Source organism: Thunnus thynnus, chromosome 14 (genome assembly GCF_963924715.1).
Source record: "Thunnus thynnus chromosome 14, fThuThy2.1, whole genome shotgun sequence".
In the NCBI taxonomy this organism is placed as follows: Eukaryota; Metazoa; Chordata; class Actinopteri; order Scombriformes; family Scombridae; genus Thunnus; species Thunnus thynnus.
The window spans coordinates 21509240-21530871 of NC_089530.1; the positions used below are offsets into that span (position 1 = coordinate 21509240).

General features: G+C 39.3%; 1 protein-coding gene across 3 annotated transcripts in view; it reads left to right on the forward strand.

The window, feature by feature from the left end:
* Positions 1-21632, forward strand: part of camkmt (calmodulin-lysine N-methyltransferase) — a 121359-nt gene that overhangs the window by 93250 nt on the left and 6477 nt on the right. For 2 of the 3 annotated variants that reach the window (XM_067610539.1, XM_067610538.1), the window contains exons 9-11: positions 2275-2349; positions 14283-14346; positions 16576-16707. In XM_067610539.1, coding sequence (XP_067466640.1) covers positions 2275-2349; positions 14283-14346; positions 16576-16707 — 271 coding nt within the window. Of the gene's footprint in view, positions 1-2274; positions 2350-2440; positions 2806-14282; positions 14347-16575; positions 16708-21632 lie in introns of those variants that run through there. The other variant, XM_067610541.1, reaches the window with a different exon arrangement.

A 21632-nucleotide genomic window follows, 5' to 3' on the forward strand; every position in this document is an offset into this window, starting at 1 on the left:
CATAACATATGCTGTTTTTAGTTTGGGTTGCCCCCAGTGGGGATATAAAACCCTAACCATGGCTGTATTCCAGTCACAACAACTAACTGTCCTCTCTTTTTAATCAAGTGACTTTTTGAAAGATACATTCATGATTGTAAAATAGGTCATGAGAATTAAGTGCATGGTTAGTAAGGAACACAAAGCAACACAACAGGTAAGAGAAATGTTTTTCCCAACTGTATAGCGACAAAGAGGAAGTGATTTATAGGCATATAAACCTTTCCAGCGTTTCCTAATTCAGACACCTAAACCTAATAATTATTAATTATTATTTAGTACTATTGTCAAATAATTATATTCTATAAGTGATGGTTGTGGACCAACATTAGATGGACAACACATCTTTATACCATCATATTGTATAATTCTCTTTATCAAAAGACAATTAAATAAGATTTTTTTTATCTTGAATAAATTTATCAACTTTTACAGCTTTATGTGTTTAGATTTTAAAAATTAATGTGAAAAACAAACCTTGTTAGCTACATACTGTAACACCCATTCTTCAAAGTAGAATAATGTGTGTGTGTGTGTGTGTGTGTGCGTACACAGTCATCCAAGCAAACTGATTCCCTTTGATAGGGAGTTCTCATCCAGAAACCATCGAGAACTTTCCTCAACACACACACACACACACACACACACACACACGCTTCATATGCAAGGACGGCTAAAACGTAGTTAATTGTTGTCCCTGTCTCAAAAAAGGCATTTTGCCATTGACTGACTGTTTCGCTCCCCTACCTCTTCACTCTCTCTCTCTCGCTCTCTCTCTCTCTCCCTCTCTCTCCGTTCCTCCCTCCTGCGCATATTTACACGAGTGGAAGATGGAGTGAAAAAGTAAACGTATAATTAGGCTACATTACTTTGATTGTTTTCTTTTCAGATTATGCCTGCTGTCATCGCCGCACCGCAAGAGAGGGCGAAGGGCACGATGCGATTGGACAAGGGGAGGGGGAGGGAGGGGCATGTCGCGTGATGGTGTGTGCACTTGTATGCGTACTGTATGTGTGTGCGTGTTGGGACCTCCTGCCGCGAATCGAGATTGTGTTTCTAGCAGGGCCTAATGTTTTGTTTACTGAGTGTTAATAATGCCTAATTAATAATCCTCCAATCTGCCTGACAGTCTGATAGAGAGAGATAGGGAGAGGGAAAATGGTGTGGAAAAAGAGAGGAGGAGGAAGCTCAGCTACTCTAACATTGCATGGCATCAGCAGAGCCCTCACACAATCCGCACCAACCACATTATAGCTAAAAAAAAAAAAAAAAAAGTACGTCAACCACTAGACATCGACTGCAAAAACTCAAACTAAACTGGTGGACACAGACAAATCTGGCAACTCAGAGAAAACAGTGTGTGTCAGTTCTGCTGACAACAAGACATTGAGACAACAAGAGCAATGTTTTGTGGTCAAATGACGCAAATTTTGAGTCACTCTCCACCAATTGTTACCGGGGGGGAAAACTGGTATTGCCATAAAAGCAGAATAATATTATCTGAGCCTGAGGGAAGGCCAGCAGAAAGATGAATTATTATTTTTATTTTTTTATTATTTTACCTATTTTCTTCTGAGATTCTCACTATTACCACAATATCTTATCCTATCATATATATTTTCTTATTTTTATAGTGTTTTTCATAGTGTGTGTGTAGAGGGTTGTATAGTGTATATGGTGTAGTGATGTGCAAACCACTTGTTGTCTTTTTTAATCTTTTTCTTACATTCAAAATTATTGTAAACCTGGTAGAATCTGTGTCGGCAATATTGGACTTAATTATAGTTATGTTAATAAAAGCAAATTTAAATTTGAACTTGTGCTAAAAGAGACAAAGCAGGAGAGAGAGGACAGCGGAAATATTGAACAGTGAGATATACGTATGGAGGTGGCCCTTCTGTGTGTGTGTGTGTGCGTGTGTGTTCACATGGTATAAATGTCAAGTGTCATGTCAGAAGCTCTCTGTCTTTACCTCACAGATGACATATCTTCCCTCCCCGATGCTTTCTCCGAGTCTCTACTGAAGCAGAAAAACAGTGGGGGTCAGAGAGAGAGAGAGAGAGGTGTGAGGGAGAAAGAAGCTCAAAGTGTTGGAAAGAGCGAAAAGAAGCAGTGAAGGACAAAAGACGGACAAACTGCTTTCGCTCTGTGTGCAGTTTCATAAACGCTGGCCGTCTGCTGTCGCCAGCGCTGCAAATACTAAACTTTGATCTCTGTTTTATGTGTATGTTACAGGGTGGTGAGGTGGGACTGTGAGTCGGACATTTCAGCACTAGAGGGTCACTTTGACATTGTCATGTGTGCAGACTGGTAGGTACACACACACACACACACACACTAACGATACCTTTATCTCTGTGTGTGTGCGTTCATGGCATTAATTTTCACTTTTGCGTGACAGTTCTTGCATGGCCCCCCACCAGCGCCTGGACCTTGTCCACACATGCATACACACACATACACACACACGCACACACGCACTCATACACACATACATATGCTCAGATGCCTGCCTGCCTCCATTTTACACCAAATTGCCTCGTTTTCATGCTTGGTGTCCCAGCAAATGGATGACTTAGGCAAATTGCAAATAATTGCGCCTTGACAAGGAAAGAGACACAGTAAGATAAAGAAAGAGTTGAGGGCGGATGGAGGGAGGAGTAGAAATGGAGATTGAAATGGAGAGATAGAGCAACATAAACATAACAATTAGCCCATCTGTCATTGAAATGTAGATCTTGTGGCCAATCAAGAATTAAATCTTTTTTATCGCTCAATTGTACTGTGTGGGATAAAATGCATTATGATTTTTTTTGTGCACCCTGGACATTCATTTGGCCTCAAGAAGGTCCAGGAAAACCATTAGATGACTCTCAGGGCAAGCAGGGATTGTTTTAGCAGAGGAGAACTGCTGACCTTGACTGGTGATTTTGTTGAACGATGAAATTGGGGACTCAGACTCGGAGGACGCCTTACTCTGCCAGAGGTCACTGAGGTAGTCTAAAACTCTGCGGTGTTGAGGTGCCAGCAATGGATGAGATTCACTCTGAGATGTAGACTCAGGATATGATGAGCTGTCTTGACATGTCTCCAACTTCCATGGAGGTTCAGGATGGTGCCTATGGACAGAAGAACAGGCATGGGGGATCCCTTTAAAATAAAATAATAAACAGGAAGGTGTGCCGCTATTATTTGGGTATCACACTGCTCATCCTCCCTGGGAAAGCTTAAGCCAGGGTGTTGGTAAGGAGGCTCTTTCCTGGTCATGGAACAGTGGACCAGCTCCTTCCTTTAAGCTGTTTCAAACTTTTAGAGGTGGGTAAAAAGCATTTATGTCTGTTTACCCTCCACCACACACCTGCACACTCACACACACGTGCACACACAAACACACGCTCGCTGGGAAGACTGACATGCTGTTGGTTGAAGCACAAGTACTTGAATACTTTCCAGCTTCACAAACACTGAACAAAATCAGCTTGTGTACAGTTCGTGCGTATCTGTCTGCTTGAGTGTGTGCTAAGTGCAACATTAGCAAATGCTGTTATCATTATTGTAATGTCACGGTCATTACATGTAATAGTGAGGTACAAAACTCAGAGAGAGAAAGAGATCAGGCAGCTAATAGAAGATATTTTACAGTGGACTAGGGGATATTAGGGGTGGGCCCGAATGCTAATACGTTATTCGGCAAAGCACAGTGTTTTTGTTTGTTTTGTTTTTTTTAACAAATACTTGTCTCCTAAAAATATTTTTTAAATTATTTGTTTTTGGGAAGAAAAAAAAAACATGTCAAATATCAGTGCACAGGTCAGTTACATCTCTATCTCAGTCTCTGTTTTCTACTTTGCTGTTACGTCTATCAGCAGGTCTCAACGAGGGGAGTCACATCCACCTGCTACATGACGCACATTTCCTAATTTGGACATCACTCCCAGAGTTGGGGGTGTTCCCCAGAGATAAAGCTGAGCTACTGACACACGCAAAGTGCTCCCAAGGGATTCTCCATAACCTGTTGTTCCCCTTCTCCTTTCCACAAAATTAGGTTATAAAAATTAGGCAATAAATGAAAAGTGCAAAGCAATAATCGCCTTCGAAGTTCTTCCCTACACGTTACACACTGTGCTGTCTCTGTGTTATGGGTGTATAAATCAGTAAAGTTTTAGCTCAGTAGTCGGCGTAGTCGTCTATGATCTGGGAGACTCCAGTTCGAGACCCAGTGTGGGTAGTTTATTTATGAACACTTAAAATTTCTAAAATTAAAAGCGTAATAAAAACACAAACAGATATTTGAAGCTTCTTTCCACTTTTATTCAAATACAAATACAAATAATTTTGCTGCCTCAACAAATACTGATACAAATACAAATACTGGGTTCTCTGCACATCCCTAGTGCATATGTAGTGTATATGTGTGCAATAGACAGAAGCAGATAGTGTGAGAACAGAGTAAATTGCATGTGCATTTTAGATATTGCAGGTTCTTCAGATTTCCCATTTCTCTCAGAAGAGATGCCTGCTTTAGTCTTGTGTGTGTGTGCTGTAAGATGTTTTTTTCTGTGTGGTGCCATCTTTTCTGCGTGTGTATGTAAGTGAGTGATTGTGTGATAATTGCAGTGGTGGTGGTTGAAGAGTGATGGCTGACCGATTAACGGGCGCGTCATTGTGATGATCACCTGCGAAAAGGTCAACAACGTGGCTTTCGCTCCGATTAATTATGGCGCCTACTGGTAGCAGCGGAACCACCACTGAGAGGACGAGAGAGGAGAAGAGAGAAGAGAGGAGGGGAGTGAGGAGAGGGGTTTGGTGTAACATTGTGTATCAGTTGTCCATTATGTGCTAACTTCACTGGATATCCTGCCTTTCCTTATAGAAAGGTAATGGAAAAGCAGAATTGGCAAGTCTTGGAGTGCATTTTGCCGTTAGTGATATTATTTAAGTGCCTTTAAAGTATGAATTTGGTACCCCTCACCGCTTCACCAACGTTTTAATGTGATGAAATTGCACCACTTAGACAAGATGTTATGAGCTGCCTCTCTGTGTGATGTCACAAGTGTGAAAAATAGTATTCAAGGTCTGAAGTGTAGGTTAATATACTGCTAGACCTAGTCTCTGGATATTATACATCAAGGCCAGTCACAATGGCTGTTGATTAAAAAAAATGCTTACAGTGCCAGTCAAAAGTTTGGGCATTTGATTGAGAAAGTGTTCAAACTTTTGATTGGTACTGTATGTCAAAAGACCGCTGCTGAAATCGAATAAACTTTAGTGAAAAAAACCACCAGTATGCTTCATAGAGCATATATGGCAGTCATACATAGGTTATAAATATGAAAATGGCCTACCACTGCTGCTTGCAGTCATTTTACAGAGTGGGTGATATTAAATCTTACTCTTGAAATGCACTTCTTGTCCTTCTCGCCATGCCAGTTTAACCTGTCTGAGCAAATAGAGCTAAGACACATTTCCCCATCATGGAACAAACAAAAAGGAGATGTAGTGTAGTGGAGCTGTAAAAGATGATAGAAAAACAGTGGAGGGGATGAAAGACTGAAAGAGAAATTGAAGAAATGAATGAGAAAAACAGAAGAAAGGATTACGATTAATGTCTTTTTTTTTTTGGTCTTACAAATTATAGAAACATGTAATTAATGACACGGTAATCAACAGAGAGAAAGACAGAGTAGTGGAGAAAGTGTGGTGTTGTGGGGCTCCTTATATCTGTGTGTGTGTGAGAGAGAGAGAGAGAGAGAGAGAGACAGACAGAGGGATTCCTGCAGTGGGCATGTGGGTGGCAGAGAATCCTTGGCTTGGATTTTGGCATGTGTGCTTTTCCAAAAGCTGTCCATGTGTGGGCACTGAGATAAAGCCCTGTTTATGTGTGTGAATGTGAATTTGTGCATGTGTGTGCATTTTTCTCTGTTTGTACTATACTGCCCTACAAAGGCAAACCGCAGTAACTACGCTAACAATGAAACTGAGAAAAATGGCTTCAAAGTTTTTTGACTGTCCAGCTAAATGTTTTATAGTGGCTTAAAAACCACGACCAATTATTTCACCTGTGACCTCAAAAATGCAGATACTGAATTCTACCTTTGTATTACCTTCAACAGATATATAGGTTGTGCAAAGGCAAAGTGCAGTAACTATAATCTTAGTGTCTTCTTCCTGAGAAAATCTGAATTTAGTTTGATTTCTTATTACATTATAGTTGTATTTGTTTTATTGTTTGCATGTTTAAAGGTGCAACGTGTAAGATTTGGCCATGTGATCCAAACAAATAGGGGGCAGCATACCTCCCGCCAACCACCACCCACCCCCCACCCTTCCCCCCCAAACGCATCACCCCGCCACCATTATCACTCACTGAATATAGTGTAAAACTTACTCTTTACAGTGAATCTGTGTGTAGTCATCAAGATATCAAAATGCTACAGAGACATTTGAGCCAGCGGTAAATTACCAAAGAGCTGCACAGATCAGAAAGCGGTTGCACCACAGAGATAAGTTACAACATAACTCTAAGTAACAACTAAATAGTTACACACATGCCCCTAGGGTAGGTGTAAATCATCAAATGTCACAGAACTCACTAATCGTAATTAACTAATGGTAACTAATGGTTTTCTGCCACACTTCATCATTTTTTCATTAATTGCTGCCATTTATGACACAGTTATCCAGTAGAGACCTAATTTATTGATATGATATTTCAATATCAATCCAGCTTACTACAATGTGTTACAAGGCCAAATGGCTCATGCCAGCTTACATAGCTGGTTCAACTCAGTGCAGTTCATTGGATCAGCTGACATGATCAGCTGATGTCTCACCTCACCAGCATCCACAGCATTGGCTGGCTGCTCCAACAACATTAGTGCAACTTTCGAAATAGGTGTTATTTGGATGAACTGACCATATATTGGGATTCTAAATAGTTATTTTCTCACCTGAAATATTAAAACTTAATAAAGTGAAATATTGACAGTCCTACAGCGAAAAGAAGCTTTCCGCCTGGCTCTTCTCCACCACTGCTGCTCAGGGCAGCGCTACTTCTCCTTCCTCTCATGTTGGACTGAGGTCAGACTGGATGCTACAATGACTCACTGTCGCCTCTCAGGCACAAACTGGTATTACAAGACAGTACGGGCTGAATGGGTCCAGGGCTAGCTGGCTAGCATGCTAACTTCAGTAGATATCTCTGCAACACAATACATCAACGTCTTTGACATCACGTTAAAACTGTTATTTCTTCACATTCTGTTGATATTTTTAGTCCATTTTTGATTGTTTCAAACTAAAATTAATGTGAAATCTTACACATTGTACCTTTTTTAAAAAGTTGAAATCGATCAAAAATGAAGAAAAAGTCAAGCAATCCTAAAGTATTATTTAGTGAGGTTTAACCTATTAAGTTGGCTTGATGTACTTATTTTAATTGTAAAATTTATGTGAACCATTAAGCATTAACTACACGTACTGCGGTTTGCCTTGGTTTTTGGTTGGATTTTGTAGTTACTGCAACTTTTGCATCATTTTTATTCAAAGATAAAGCAAGACTGAACTTAAACAATTTGTCACAAGATAAAAACAGACATTTTTTCAGTCATAACTCAGTTTTGACTACAATTGTAGTTACTGCAGTTTAGCTTTGCAGGGCAGTATAGAATATTATGTCATTAGCATCTTCTGTACGTTCATGTGTGCACTTTTTACACACAAACACCTCGTCTGTGTTTCATTTAAGAACAGACCGTCATACTGGATTGGATTAGATTAGGAATTTTGGCACATTACTGAAACATACACACACTATCATGTCTTTGAAAGCTCTATGTGATAACTTGGCACAATAGCAACACCCTGAGATTTAAAAGACGCTAAAGATGTCACCAGCCAGATCTCAGTAGGCAGAGTGTCCCAGCCTGGTCACCTTTGGTCACTGGCTGAGACCTACAAATAACCCAACCTAATAGGATATTGTGTGTAGAAGAAGTGTAGAATATGTACAGTACCAGACAAAAGTTTGGACACACCTTCCCATTCATTTGAATGAGAAAGTGTGTATATCTTTTAGCTTTAGAGTACAATGACAATTATTTTCAGTAATTTCCCCAAAGATACTGCAGCCACACTTGTTTTTGTTTGGCTCATTTTAGATTTAAGGTCATACCAGCACCATAAATCCTGAATCAGACAAATATATAACATCATAGCTACTGAATCTATCATAAAACCCAGTATTTTACTTGTATTGCATACTAGTAATGCATGCAGTATGAATATATACCCTTACACCTTAACCCTTAAATATCCCCTAGGGGATCTGAAGCTTAGTTGATGATGTCATATGTTTCCAATCTGACCCATTGCAGCTCTGACAACATCCTGCATGTTAACATACATACGTGTGTAAGCAGACAAATATAGCAGCAATGCATTGACACACACGCCCATGTTGTGCACCTTGACCTTCAGTCAGTTTTGACTGTGGCGTTTGCTGGGTTGTCCGGGGTGGGAGGGGTCAGCGTGAGACAATAGGCCTCTGACAGTCTAGGGGGTCAGAGGTGACCTTAAAGGGGAAGACCACTCAATTTGTGAGTCCATAAATGTTACACTGACATTACTACCATCAACTTCAAATCACTTATACTGAGTTCACTGTCATTTTGCCTAAAGGCTCGCTTTATTTAACATGCAGTATGTGTTTTTATTTCTTATGTCATGATGTTTTAGTAGTAGTTATTTCATCAGTAATGACGGTGGCTCTTTTTTTTTTTATGTCTGTGACTTTAACTGTTGCCCTCTTAACGACACGTTGTCCTTCCCCTGCCCTCAGAGTGTGTGTATGTGTGTTTCAGCTGTCACCTCCACCCAACTAGCTCACTTCCTTGTTTTCCTTACCAGTCACTTTTCCCGTGAGCTGGTATCTGTGGCAAAATAAACCAAACACAAACCTCTCACCTTTCAAGTCAAATAAACTTCACACTTCTGTCTAACCTTAGAAGAATAATAAACTTTACTCATACGTACACACATCCTGGTTTCGTTAAGAGCTGGTAGTGGTAAGTCTTAATCTAAATTTCTTCCATGTATTCTGAGGATAGAAATAGATAGATAGAATAGATAGAAACTAGCTGTTATGTTTTTTTTTTAACAGGCAATTTAACAATTTTTAACCGGTAAATACACAGAAAGATCATATCTCTATTGGTAGACAAAGAGGCACAGATACAGAGAGGACAGGCTGTAACATGCAGCTCTCCTTCCTCACTGGGATCAGAGGATTTTGGATGTGGAAAGGTCGGAGGCTGTGATTGGAAAGTTACGTCCAGATTGCCACTCCGCTGGCCAGTTGGAGGGATGTGCAGGATTATGTCAAATCTGTACTGTATTGTTGCATTTTAGTCAAATTACTCCACTCTCATCTGTGATAATAGGTGTACACACACACACACACACACACAAACACACACAGACAGTGCACTACTTACTTACATAATGGATTGAAATTTGTCATTGTGGATACAGAGACAGGTGTTATTTTGTTTACATTGATTGGAGTTGATTTGGGCCTGTGGTTTTGCGTGTTGACTGTATCAGCTCAATTCAAATTTGCTTTATTGGCATGAATGTCACAACAACAACATTGCCAAAGCATCAAGAATCAATGAAACAAACTAAATACATTATGTGTGTTGTGTGTGTGTGTTTGCGTTATATTGTTGTGTTTATGTGTATGTATTTGTGTGTGTGCATACAAATAATAATAATAATGATAAGTGATTATGTTCACAATTAATTTATCAATGGGTCTTGTTTTGATGTAAAAAAAAATGCAAGAAATTAAATCATTTAGTTATTGTAAATCAATATATTTGGCAGGTTTATGAGTAAACAAACAAACAACAACCCCCACAAAGATCACTATTCGTTTTTTATTTTTCAGTTTCCACTTGTTGTTGATTAATTTTGCTGCAGTCATTTCAAATTTGGGGATTTCTCCCAGTAAAAAGGGGAGTGCCTGTATGTCTGTTTTGGATTCAAATTCAGGATTTATTTTGGTTATATTTGAGAAATGTTTCTCCCTTAAAGTTTGGTATTTTGGACACGTCTGTACCTCTCCTCTGTCACACTGGGAGCAGAGTCTCTCCTCCTCTGGTAGCCAGCTCTCTCTGTGGCGGCCCTGAGAGAAGAAGGCTGTTTGTTTGTCATCAATCTTTAGAGCACGTTTGCTTTTTGTATACATGTCCTTAATTAAATCATATGTTTTCCCCCAAATGCTATTTTCAGTTAGCCTATAGAAAAGGCCCTCATGCCAGATGGAATCAAAGGCTTGAAATCAACCAAACAGACGTAGACCTTTCTTTTCTTTATGTTTAAGTCTTGATCAATTAAAGTGTGGCGGGTAAATATATGGTCTGTTATGCGGGAATTTGGCAAGAATCCAATTTGGCTTTTATGCAGAATGTTGCGGTCATTAAGAAAATTGACAAGTAGTTTATTAATGATGTTACAGAATATTTTTCCAAAGGTTAATAGTGACACATATCCCCCAGTAGTTATTTGGGTCATAATTATCACCTGATTTATGAATTGGGGTTATTAAACCTTTGTTCCAGATGTCTGGAAAAGTGCCAGCTCATAGAAATGTATTGAATAGTTTGAATAGCCAATTTGATTTTATAGTTTGAGTATTTGATCATTTTGTTGAGGATTCTATCAATTCCACAAGTCTTTTTTTTGGTTTTCAGGGATTAGATGATCTAGAGGGTTTTGGTTATTTTTATCGCCACCTCCAGAGTTTTCCATTTAGTGTATATATTGTATTGATCATTGTTTTTTTTTTATAATAATACTATACAATTCACAAGTGATTAATCCATGTACTGCCATGTTGAATTACCAGTTCATCTTGCTGGTTTTTGTTTAGGGTGTTCCATTTTTCCCAGAACTGGTTGGACTCTAAGGATTACTCAGTTTCATAGAGTTGTATGTTCTTGTTATCTGGGTCTCTGTGTTTTTCATTTGATAATCCTCTCAAAGTTTTCCTTAAATCTTTGCATTCAATGTCAAACCGTTTGTTATTGTTTATTTGTTTAGAATTTTGTCCACAGCAAAATTTACAACAAATTTATAATGGGGAAACATTTCAGACAGAAATAAATCAATTAAATCATACATTTGTTGATTTTTCCAGTGCCTTTTGGTACTTCCCAATACTGTCTGATGTCCATCTATATGAGTACGTAGTGTTATAGTCTCGTGATACCAGACAATTGGAGATCTTCCTGCCTACCAATCATCTGGGGATTTCTAAGGTAGTTAGGTAAGGTAGTTGCTTGAATGGTGCTAACAAACGTACACCCCTTACATTTTGTCAAGGACACACCTTACCAGAAATGATGTTTCCCCCCCATTCTCCTCCTCCTCCCACTATGAAGGGCCGCCCTAAAGGCTTTGGATTGGTTCTGCGATGCAGGGTTTTTAAAAAAAAATTGAATTGTTTCCACCCAGTCTTAACAATGAAAGCTGGGAGATTGTACCATTGAACCATAGTTACATTGTGCCCTTTTCAGATAGACTGTGATCTTGCTGTGGTCCGAGAGGGGTGTAAGGAGGCTGACTGTGAAAGCTCTGAGAGGCATTGAGTCTAGATCTGTGGTGGCATAGTCTACCATACTACTGCCGAGAGCTGACCTATAAGTGTAGCGACCCAAAGAGTCTTCTCATATTCTGCCGTTGACTATGTATAGACCCAGTGTACGGCGGAGCGTTAAAACCTGGGTGCCACTTGTATTAGTAAGCTTGTCAAAGCTGTTTCTAGCGGGGCATTCAGGGACCCTCCAGGTAAGTTTCCCCTGTTTGAGCGTTCAAGTCCCCACAGATCAAAACATTTCCCATGATTTTGAAATAGTTTCCCCCTCAAGAATAGAAAAAATATCTGGGTTGTAGTGGAGGGACTCTGATGGTGGTATGTAGATTGCACAGTGCTTCGGTGATTGTGGGATTTTTTGTTGATGGGACGATAATCTCAGTGTAGTCGTGAGGCCGACCAGTGGAAACATCTTCTCTGCACCATGAGTCTTTTAACTCTCTATTAGAATCTGAATTTCTGCTTTTTAAACCAAAAGCAGATTGTCTAAGGCCTTGAATGTTCCAGCATTTTGTAAATGATTTCATCTCTCAATGTGATGTGTTTAAAAACAAGATGAACACTGAAAAAAGAGGAAAAGAATAAACAATAAGTGAACAGATAAAATTAAACTAGAAACATTAGGTGACATTTTAGAGTGTAACTGGTGTGAAATACTGTTAGAGTTTATGGCTTATTGTCATTTCACAATTCATTTAAGATTATAAACATCATGCTTAATTAACTATTAACTACCATTTGACATGTGCAGTAACACCTACAACATGAATCCTAAAATACTGTTTTGTAAAATCAACTTGTTTTCAAAGGGCTTGCTTACAACTTTTATATTTTCATATCTAAATTACAAGAGGCCAATGACATCACATACATAAATGAAATAAGTGGTCACTGTTCAGACTTAATTGATACTAAAACTAACATTTCTCTTTCTTCCCATTGAAGCTCTCAAAACTGTTCTTGAATTCCTAAAATGACTAAAACATGTTTGTCTCAATGAAGAAATGTGTTGAGATCACTTGTCCAGGCTTCTTCCCACCTCCTTGTTTCTGGGTTGGTTTGCTACTTTATTTCTATTATATTTTATTTCAGAGTGTAATCATATAATTTTATTTATTAGATGCTGATGTACAGCAGAGGAGAGACTGTGACTGACTTACCTAAATTTGCCTCTCGATTAAGTTATTTCTTCTGACTCCTGACAAGAGAAATACATTGACAGTCATAGTACAAGACCCGGGGTCTGGCATATACAGTGATTTGTTTGTAATCCTCAATGACAGACACTCCTTCAGACTCTTATAGAGTCTTTTAGTCATTATTTTGTATTGTGTATTTAGACAGTTGGTGTATTGATAGTTCTGCCTTCTCGCCCCCTCAGCTGGTCAAGTTTCCACCCCAACATATACTGTATAGATAACATATCAATCTAAAGCTGAGGTGACCAACATCCTTAAAGCCTTCACAAACATTTAAGAGTGCAGCATCTCTGCAGTTAATGAAAACAATGCAGATGTAGGCTCATTTTTTAAAATACATTTTGCCAGTTGAACATTTTTGCTTAGTTTTTATTTTGGTGAAAATATTTTCAGCAAAATAAAAAAATCCTCATGTACTGTACCTTATGTTATTATTGCACTTGTACAAAAAGACTCTATTCTCTATTTTCCATCTTTCTGTAGTTCATCCTATTGAACACTTAAAAAAATGCCTTTATAGCTTATATAGTCGTGACTTCAACCAGAGCCTGTTCTCTTCACATCATCCAATCCTCTTGTCATTATCACTATTTTAAACACCTTTTTTCTATGACTACACTTAAATCTGCACACACACATACTCTCACAGTTACTCAAACAAGTACACATACTAACATACACAAACGCAAACCTATATGTCCTCAAACATGTGCAGTCCACTCAACATCACCCTGATAATCTGCTATCGATGCATTAAACTAATTATTAAGTTGTAACTTACTTATCATTAATACAATACAATACAGTGGCAGTGTGATATATGGTACCTGCATTATTTAAATGTTGTCATGTCTTGTGGGAGGCTGTACATATGGAAAAAGGTGCATGTACAGCACTCTCTCTTACACACACATACATCTTACAGTACAAAGATGTTTAATGTAGAATATAACCAATTCATTTTATTTGTTAACGTTTGTTAGATTTTTTTTCTTTACTCCTTGTGTTTATTGTTTTTGTTCTTATATCTTCATATTAACCTGAAATCGCACACTCCAGGTATTAATTCCACAAATTCAAGGTGCTTTTGCGTCTCTTTGAAGTGTCTCAGTCAAAGTGTGTATGCGTGTGAGTACACACGCGTGTGTGTCTACTGTAGGCGGTGGTATCTGCATTCCTCTCAGTGCCTCGACAACAGGCTGAGGTGAATACACATGGAAACTCAGACGTAAACAAAAAGGAGGGCATCTTACTCATGCAAATTGTTTTTCCCCTTCTTCCTGTTGGTGGATTTATTTGTAAACAAAAGAAAATAAATAGCCTGCTGCTTTATCTGGAGCTGCTATCGTAAGAATGCATTCTAACCTGACTCTCCCTCTCCCTCTCAGTTTGTTTCTCGACCAGTACAGAGCCAGCCTGGTTGATGCTATAAGGAGATTACTGCACCCCAACGTAAGTGTGTGTGCGTGTGTGTGTGTGTGTGTGTGTGTTTGCCCCTGTGTGTCTACTGTATATATCTCTGCTTATCCCCTCCCTCTAAATCACCTCCCACTCTTCTCAATCATAATTAGGCCTCACCCAAAACCCCATACACATTAATAGTCTGACAGGATTAATATCATGTAATGCTTTAATGCTTATTATGAGCAACTTGAATGCATCGCTCTGATCTCTCCGTCTCTCTCTCCTGCCTTCCCTTAATCATAAATCCGAGGCAACTTCTCCCTTTTGGCCTTGCGATAAGACCCCACGCTGTGACAGCCAAAGCAAATGGGGGGAAAAAAAGCAAAAGGCTGGAAGAGATAGGGTTGAGATTTCTATTCATCTGAGGGAAGTGGGGTGTGTTTTAAGTACGGAGGCCAGGCTGGTATAGAGGATGTCTGTTTGTGAAGAAGAGGTGAAAACGGCACTGAAGGGAAGGAGATAGGGAGGGAGGAGATGACAGAGGAAGGGAGAGATGAGGGAGGAATTGGGGGAATGATGAAGGTATAGAGAAGACGGACAGGGAGGAGAAATACAGGAGGGAATTTGGCTGAGAGAAAATGGTGGAAAATACATTTCTCTTCTTCAAGCATCCCAACATGGATCTTATTAGAAATATTTTCTAAATGGCAAACTGGAATCATGCTTGTCAAAAATGTGTTGTTTTTTTTAGTGCAATACAAAGTTATTAAAGGGTGAATTTACCCAAATGACATAAACAGATATTTTGTCACTTTCCTTCAGGGTTATTTAGCCGTGCAGACAGTTTTGGTTTAATGTACGCAGGTTTAGAGATATCAGTCTCTGAAAAAAAATTCAACACCTCTTTCCAGAAACAGTGTCCCCATTTCTCTGGAAAATCCACATACCTCACTCTTATAGTTTTCACTGGAACTACTTTCTTCTGAAGAAATAAGAAAACTGCTGACCGCATGTTCTGTGGATAATCCAGCTGAACTGGGACACTGTTTCTGTTGTATCTTTGAAACTGAAATCCCATTCACTTCCATTGTATTGGGGTGAAGGCACATTAAACAGAAGATACCACTAGAGGTAAGTATAAATATGCTTTTTCTTTATTACCTGTGTTGCAAACAGCAGAGGTAACTAGAAAGACCAGAGGATAATGTTAATATTATGTTTAAGTCGTTGTCAGCAGTGACACACGTTTCAGACGGTGACATGCGCAGTAACACCTACAACATGAATATGTGTCTCGGTTGCAGTTGAATGCGGAAGCTGCTGCGGGCTGATGGCAGACATGACATCTGGCCATTGTTGTACATCTGTGTGTTAAGTCTCTCTTCATGTCTCTCTCTCTTTAATCCAGCGGAGATAATTCGGGGGCTAATATGATTTGAGTGTCGGCCATCAGACTGTCGCTGCCACAACAAGCTTTGCCAAATATTTAATAATTTGCTAAGATGATTAAACAATTAACAAAGCAATTAATTCTCCCATCTAATGGCACTAATTTGTTGTTTCTGACAAAGGTGGTCCATCCGGTGGGCTGGATCCCCTTAATCAGCTGATTAGTGCTGGGAGGAATTTTGTCTGTTTGTTTGCTTTTGCTGCTTTTTTTATGAGGGGGGTGCAGAATAATACAACTGGATATTCAGATGAAAAATCATCTGTCAAACGGAGTGATCCTGCTGTTTTCACTGCCTTTGTGTTCATTTAGCTTGTGTTGTGTCAGTGTGTTATGTTGTGTGTGTCTGTGGCTGCGTGTGTGTGTGTGTGTGTGTGTGTTCATCCCTCTTTGCTCCATTTAATTAAAACAATAATAACATGATCAACATGAAATAAAACTAAAAGCTGAAGGATTTCAAAGAAACTTTGAACCTGTTGATAATCCTCTTAGTATTTGCGGGACGTCTGTGATGCGCGCGCACACACAAACACTCTTTCTCTCTCGCTCGCTCTTTGTCTTTCTTGCACACACATGCATACATGTCACATACTTGAGTAGACAAATTCATACCTACACGCGTGTGTTAACATTTCCAGGGTTGATTGGATTAGTGGAGCTTTATTTTTTTTTTTTCCTCTATCATCTAATAGAGAGACATACTGGCAACTCCCTCTGTGTGTCTGTTTCTTTGTGTGTGTAAAAATTAAACAATGAATGTTATGAAAAATGTGCGAAGTACCACATAAATGTACCGTTCGCTATATTCATTATTCAACTTTTCTATCCAGGGCATGGCGTTGGTGTTTGCCCCACTGCGAGGTGAAACTCTGGGACTGTTTTGTCAACTGGCCCAGCAGGCCGGACTCCGCGTCTCTCAACACCAGCAGTATGATGCTCAGGTCTGGGATGTACACTTAAAGGTAGGAAGCGTGTCCAGAAATAGAAAGACACTCAGGCAGTCAGCATGACTTCAGAACATTGTATCTCATTAAAAAAATAAGACTTGAATCAGTCGCTGTTTTGGTAAGAGAGATGACTACATGATCCAAACCGATGCCATTAAAGTATGCAGGCAAAGCACTCATACATGAATTTAGGGCGTCACTTTTTCATGTAACTGATATAAGAGTTTCACATTAAAAAGAAAGTGTGACTATATCTATAAATAAAATAGTACCAGTGTACATGATCATCAACTTCCTGGTTTTGAGGTTGTTTCTTAAGAACATCTTAAGGTTATTTGCGCTGACTATCAGCCGAACAAGGCGACATTTGTAAAAATGTGTTTGAAATGATTTCACAGACTTAGAGGTGGACTTTTTCAAGTCCATCTTAATACAATACTGACATGCCATATGTTTTATGATAGAGTTGGTTGGTTGCTGTAACCATTCCTCTCCTAACAGGCCTTCAAGCTTTTCCTATCTTATGTGACTACACTGTAAGAACTGGAGGACAAAATCCACGTTTTGTGCAAAACTGCATTTGGTTAATTTGCTTCAGCTGAACTTTTACAGTGAGCAGTTTACATACAATACAATACAATCATACTTTCAATTTACATACATACATGTGAATATTGTATTGAAATACACTTGAAAAAGTCTGCTTTCCTGACTGATAGGTTGACAAGGATGAAAACATGTTTGACGCAGCTCAACTGTTTTCTCGGAAAAACGTAGAATCTGTTGCTACCTGATAAAGAAACCAGCAACAAACCTGGTCTCTAATAACGTGCACTGTGCTTTAATAAAGACTAACCAATTAACCTGTTGTTTGATGATGCTTCGTGAGAGACACCAGAGAAAAACCAAGCTGCTTTAACATGGCACTGTAAGAGAGAGAGAGAAGGAGAGAAAGGGAGAGTGAAAAAGAGAAAAGGAGCGACAGAAAGCACAAGTAGGCAGTGTTAAAAGAAGTGGTGTCCAGCTGTTAACTCCATTACATACACAGCTACAGAAGAACAGGACAGCGAGGAGTGGGCTAAATTGGTGCACACACGTTCATCTACGCTGGTGGGACAATTGGACAGACCGACCATTAAAGTGCCTGTCAAAGTGGCCTGAACCTCAGTGAGGAAAATTTCTCTCTCTCTCTGCCTCACTCTCTCTTTTTCTCTATTGTTTGTCCATCACTAAGTTTAGCAACGCAATCACTCGCACACTGTATATGTAAGTCACTCTGGACCCTTTTAAACTACATTTAGGGTGAGCACACATTTACAGAGGAGATTGACTCAAGACGGGTTTAAGACTCACGTCACATATGGCCTCATCTTCTCCCTGCTGTGTGAAGGTCGGCATGTCACTCCGACCGATGAAAGTTTAGCAGTGTCTGTTACCAGTATGAGTCAACCTTGTCTTGTACTACATTGGCAAACACATTTTTTAGGACCACCTAATTCCATCCAGATATAAAATTATATGAATATTATTATATTCGTATTGAAAATATTTGTAAATTCTTGACTGTCGGCGCAAAATGTTAATTCTGAACGTATCTGTAAAATGTTTACTCATTTTACAGATACGTAACGTAACCTTGTTACTCATTGGTTTAATTTGTTTACCCTATAATATCTGCTCCTGGCAACTAAACTATGATTAATGTTTTTACGGTTAATTTAAGGCAACTAAAAAAACTTAAGTTAAGATTATGAGATGATCATGGTCTTGGTAAAATATTGAAAAATTGATGCTGCCTTGAAACGTGATAGAGAACGCACTGACTTTTTTTTTTTTTTTTTTTACTATTTAACCAAACCACAGCCTGTCCATAATCTTGACCAAGTGTTTTAATACACAAAACCTGACCACGCATTGGACAAAGGACAAGAACCCTGATCTTTGGTGTCAATATCCTTAGTACAGTGACCCCTGACCTTGTCTGTATGACTTCTGTGCAGAGTATAAGAACATCACATTTCCTGCATTAAAAAAACATTGGCAATTGACAATTATATGGCAAATTAAATTAATATTAAACATATTAACATATTTGTTGCATTTATTCTTGAATTTATTAACTAACGCCAATGAACTACGGACAAAATACAGTTTAATATTCTTTTTAGTTTCCCCTCTAATTGAGCAAACACTTTATTTAAGAACATGTCAGGTAAAAGGAGAACTATATAAAGAAAGAGATCACATCTGAACCAAAACAAAGATGATTTGTGAACAAGCATTAGATGAGAAATCATATTGTAGGCAGCAACAGAAGAGCTGAAGTCATTTTAGATAAAGGACACAAAATTCTAGAAAAGGAAAAAAAAAAACTGAGAGGCAAAGAAAGGAGAAAGAAAAAAGAAAAAGGAAGAAGTTTAGAGGGACTGAAAGAAAGAAGAAGCCTCAATGGGATTAAAGTGGATGCTGCCATTGCCTTAAATTTAAAAGAAATACAACTTTGTTTGAAAAAGCTTCAGGGAGAATTGATTGGGCCTCAAGGCCGCAGAATACAGTCATTTATTAATCCTAATGGTTCAGCACCTCAGCCGCTTGGGAAAATTGCCACTCAGACCTTTTTTAGCGAGGAGAGTTGCTTGACAACAGCGTGCCTACAATGTGAACAGTGAAATTCAGACGAAAATTGATGTGGGATAAAAAAAAAATAATAAAAAAAAAAATTAAAAAAAGGATTAACCTTAAATGATGCCGTTTTTTTCCGTTTGTTTTGCATGCAAGGGGACTGTCAGAGCAGTCGGCTCACTCTTGAAATGCACACTTCTATCTGTGTCACACAAACACTGTCACACACATACACACACACACACACACACACACACACACATACATATACACAGTGGGGTCAGGTGCTGCGTGTGGATATGAGGACAAGTTGAAGTGCCCCCCTCACATCTGAAGGTGATTAAGTCTCCTCTGCTTATCTTCTGATGAACACTCTGAACAACCCCTGTGTGTGAGTGTGTGTGTGTGTGTGTGTGTGTGCGCTTGTATGTGCCTGACTGACCATTTTAGACACACACACACACACACACACACACACACACACACTGTGCACACAGCTAAGAAACAAGCTATATCACAATCCCACACAAACCAGACATCACTCAGACAGCATATTGGCTAGACATTACACACAAACACACACACTACATGATGATATCACACCGAAACATACACTACCACCATGGACAAACACACACACACACACACACACACACACACACACACACATCCAAATGAGCAGCTGCTACTCATTTGCACTACAGATTAGCTTTCTCCAGCTATATTTATTTACTTTCAGGACCAGGGAGGACCAGAACACAAGACAAAATGCATATCAGAACCTACAGTGGAGCACACATTATGGATTTTCTTTCACTGTGGCTTAAAACAATCAAAGACTCACCAAAAGCTTGTGTATCAGTTTTGAGAGACAACAGGCACTGAAAAGCCTATATTTAAATAAAAAATAATAATATCGAGAAGGGGTTTAAATGTCTCTATGTAAAAAACCACTAAATTAACTTTAACTGTCATTGCGTCAGTCACGTTTTTTTTTAAAGAGCTATCATTTTTTGAGTAAACATTTTCATAGGAAAATGTTTAGGACACATTAGTGTAGTTTAAACAGCTGTGAAATGGGTTTCAATGGGGCAGCACGGTTGAAATCACTATCAAAATATTCATATTTCACATTTCTGTCACAAAAAGGAAAATATATACAAAAAAAACAAGTTGTATAGTGTTCACATCCACCTCCAGTTGGGTACAGGTGCAGGACAAAACACAACATATGATGGAAAATTAGAAGTTGTCCTGACAATGAAATGTACTATACATATATCACGATGTGATAACACTGAATGTTGATAAATGATCATATGAAATTATCTCCCAACCCTGGTGTCAAGCCAGCAGCATGTTTCAAATCAACTTGTTTAAACCGTCACACAGCCATTGTCCCAACTCTGCCTGCAACTGGTCGTCAACATCATCTAATTGGTTGAGTTTCCACATGTGTCATTTAGGCTGTGTGTTTTGAGTTGACTTTTTTTCATCCTCCCATAGCGACTCACAAGCTCCTCCATCTGGCATGGATGTCGTTAAACAAACGTTTCAGTGAAGAAACCTGGCATTCCTCTCTGTGCCAGATTTGTCTCAAATTTGATTCCCGTTTGGAATATACTGATGGTTTTAATGTTTGCTCTGTGCGTGTGTGTGTGTGTGTGGAAAAAAAAAAAGAGAGCAGGGAGTGTTTTCTAGCAATTCTCTACAAACCATCTCTAGACCCCCAGCTCGCTGCTCTGCAGTTTTCCAAACATACACACACTTTCACCCACTGACACTAACACACTCAAGGGACTGCCGACAGCAGGCAAGCAGGTCCGATGTGCAGCGGGTAGTGTGTCTAAGAACTGTGTGTGTGTGTGCGTAAGGCGTGTGCTGGGACAGGCAGACAGGGCTAGCGCGTTATCCTCTTATCCCCACTGTTGTGGAATAGAGAGGCAAGCAGCTGGAGGGACTGCAAGCAGCCTGATAATGCCAGCGCTATTTTCTAACCCGCCATCTTAATCTTGTTACTCAAATGGTTGTGAAGAGAGAGTCATGAATTTTAATTTCTCTCAAACGCAGATACACACACACACACACACGCACACACACACACACACACACACGCAAAGAGAGTGTGTGCACACATGTGTACATCCCCCGTCTTTCCCACATGCATGAATAGTATCCCCACTGTGTCCATGCACTCACACTCTCTTCCCTGCCTCCTTCTTTCTGTCTCCCTCCTTCACTCCTTTTCTCTCCCCATCTCAGCTGCCTGGCTACCTCCCCTCCCTCTCCTCTTCCTCTGACATATCTTCCTTCACCCT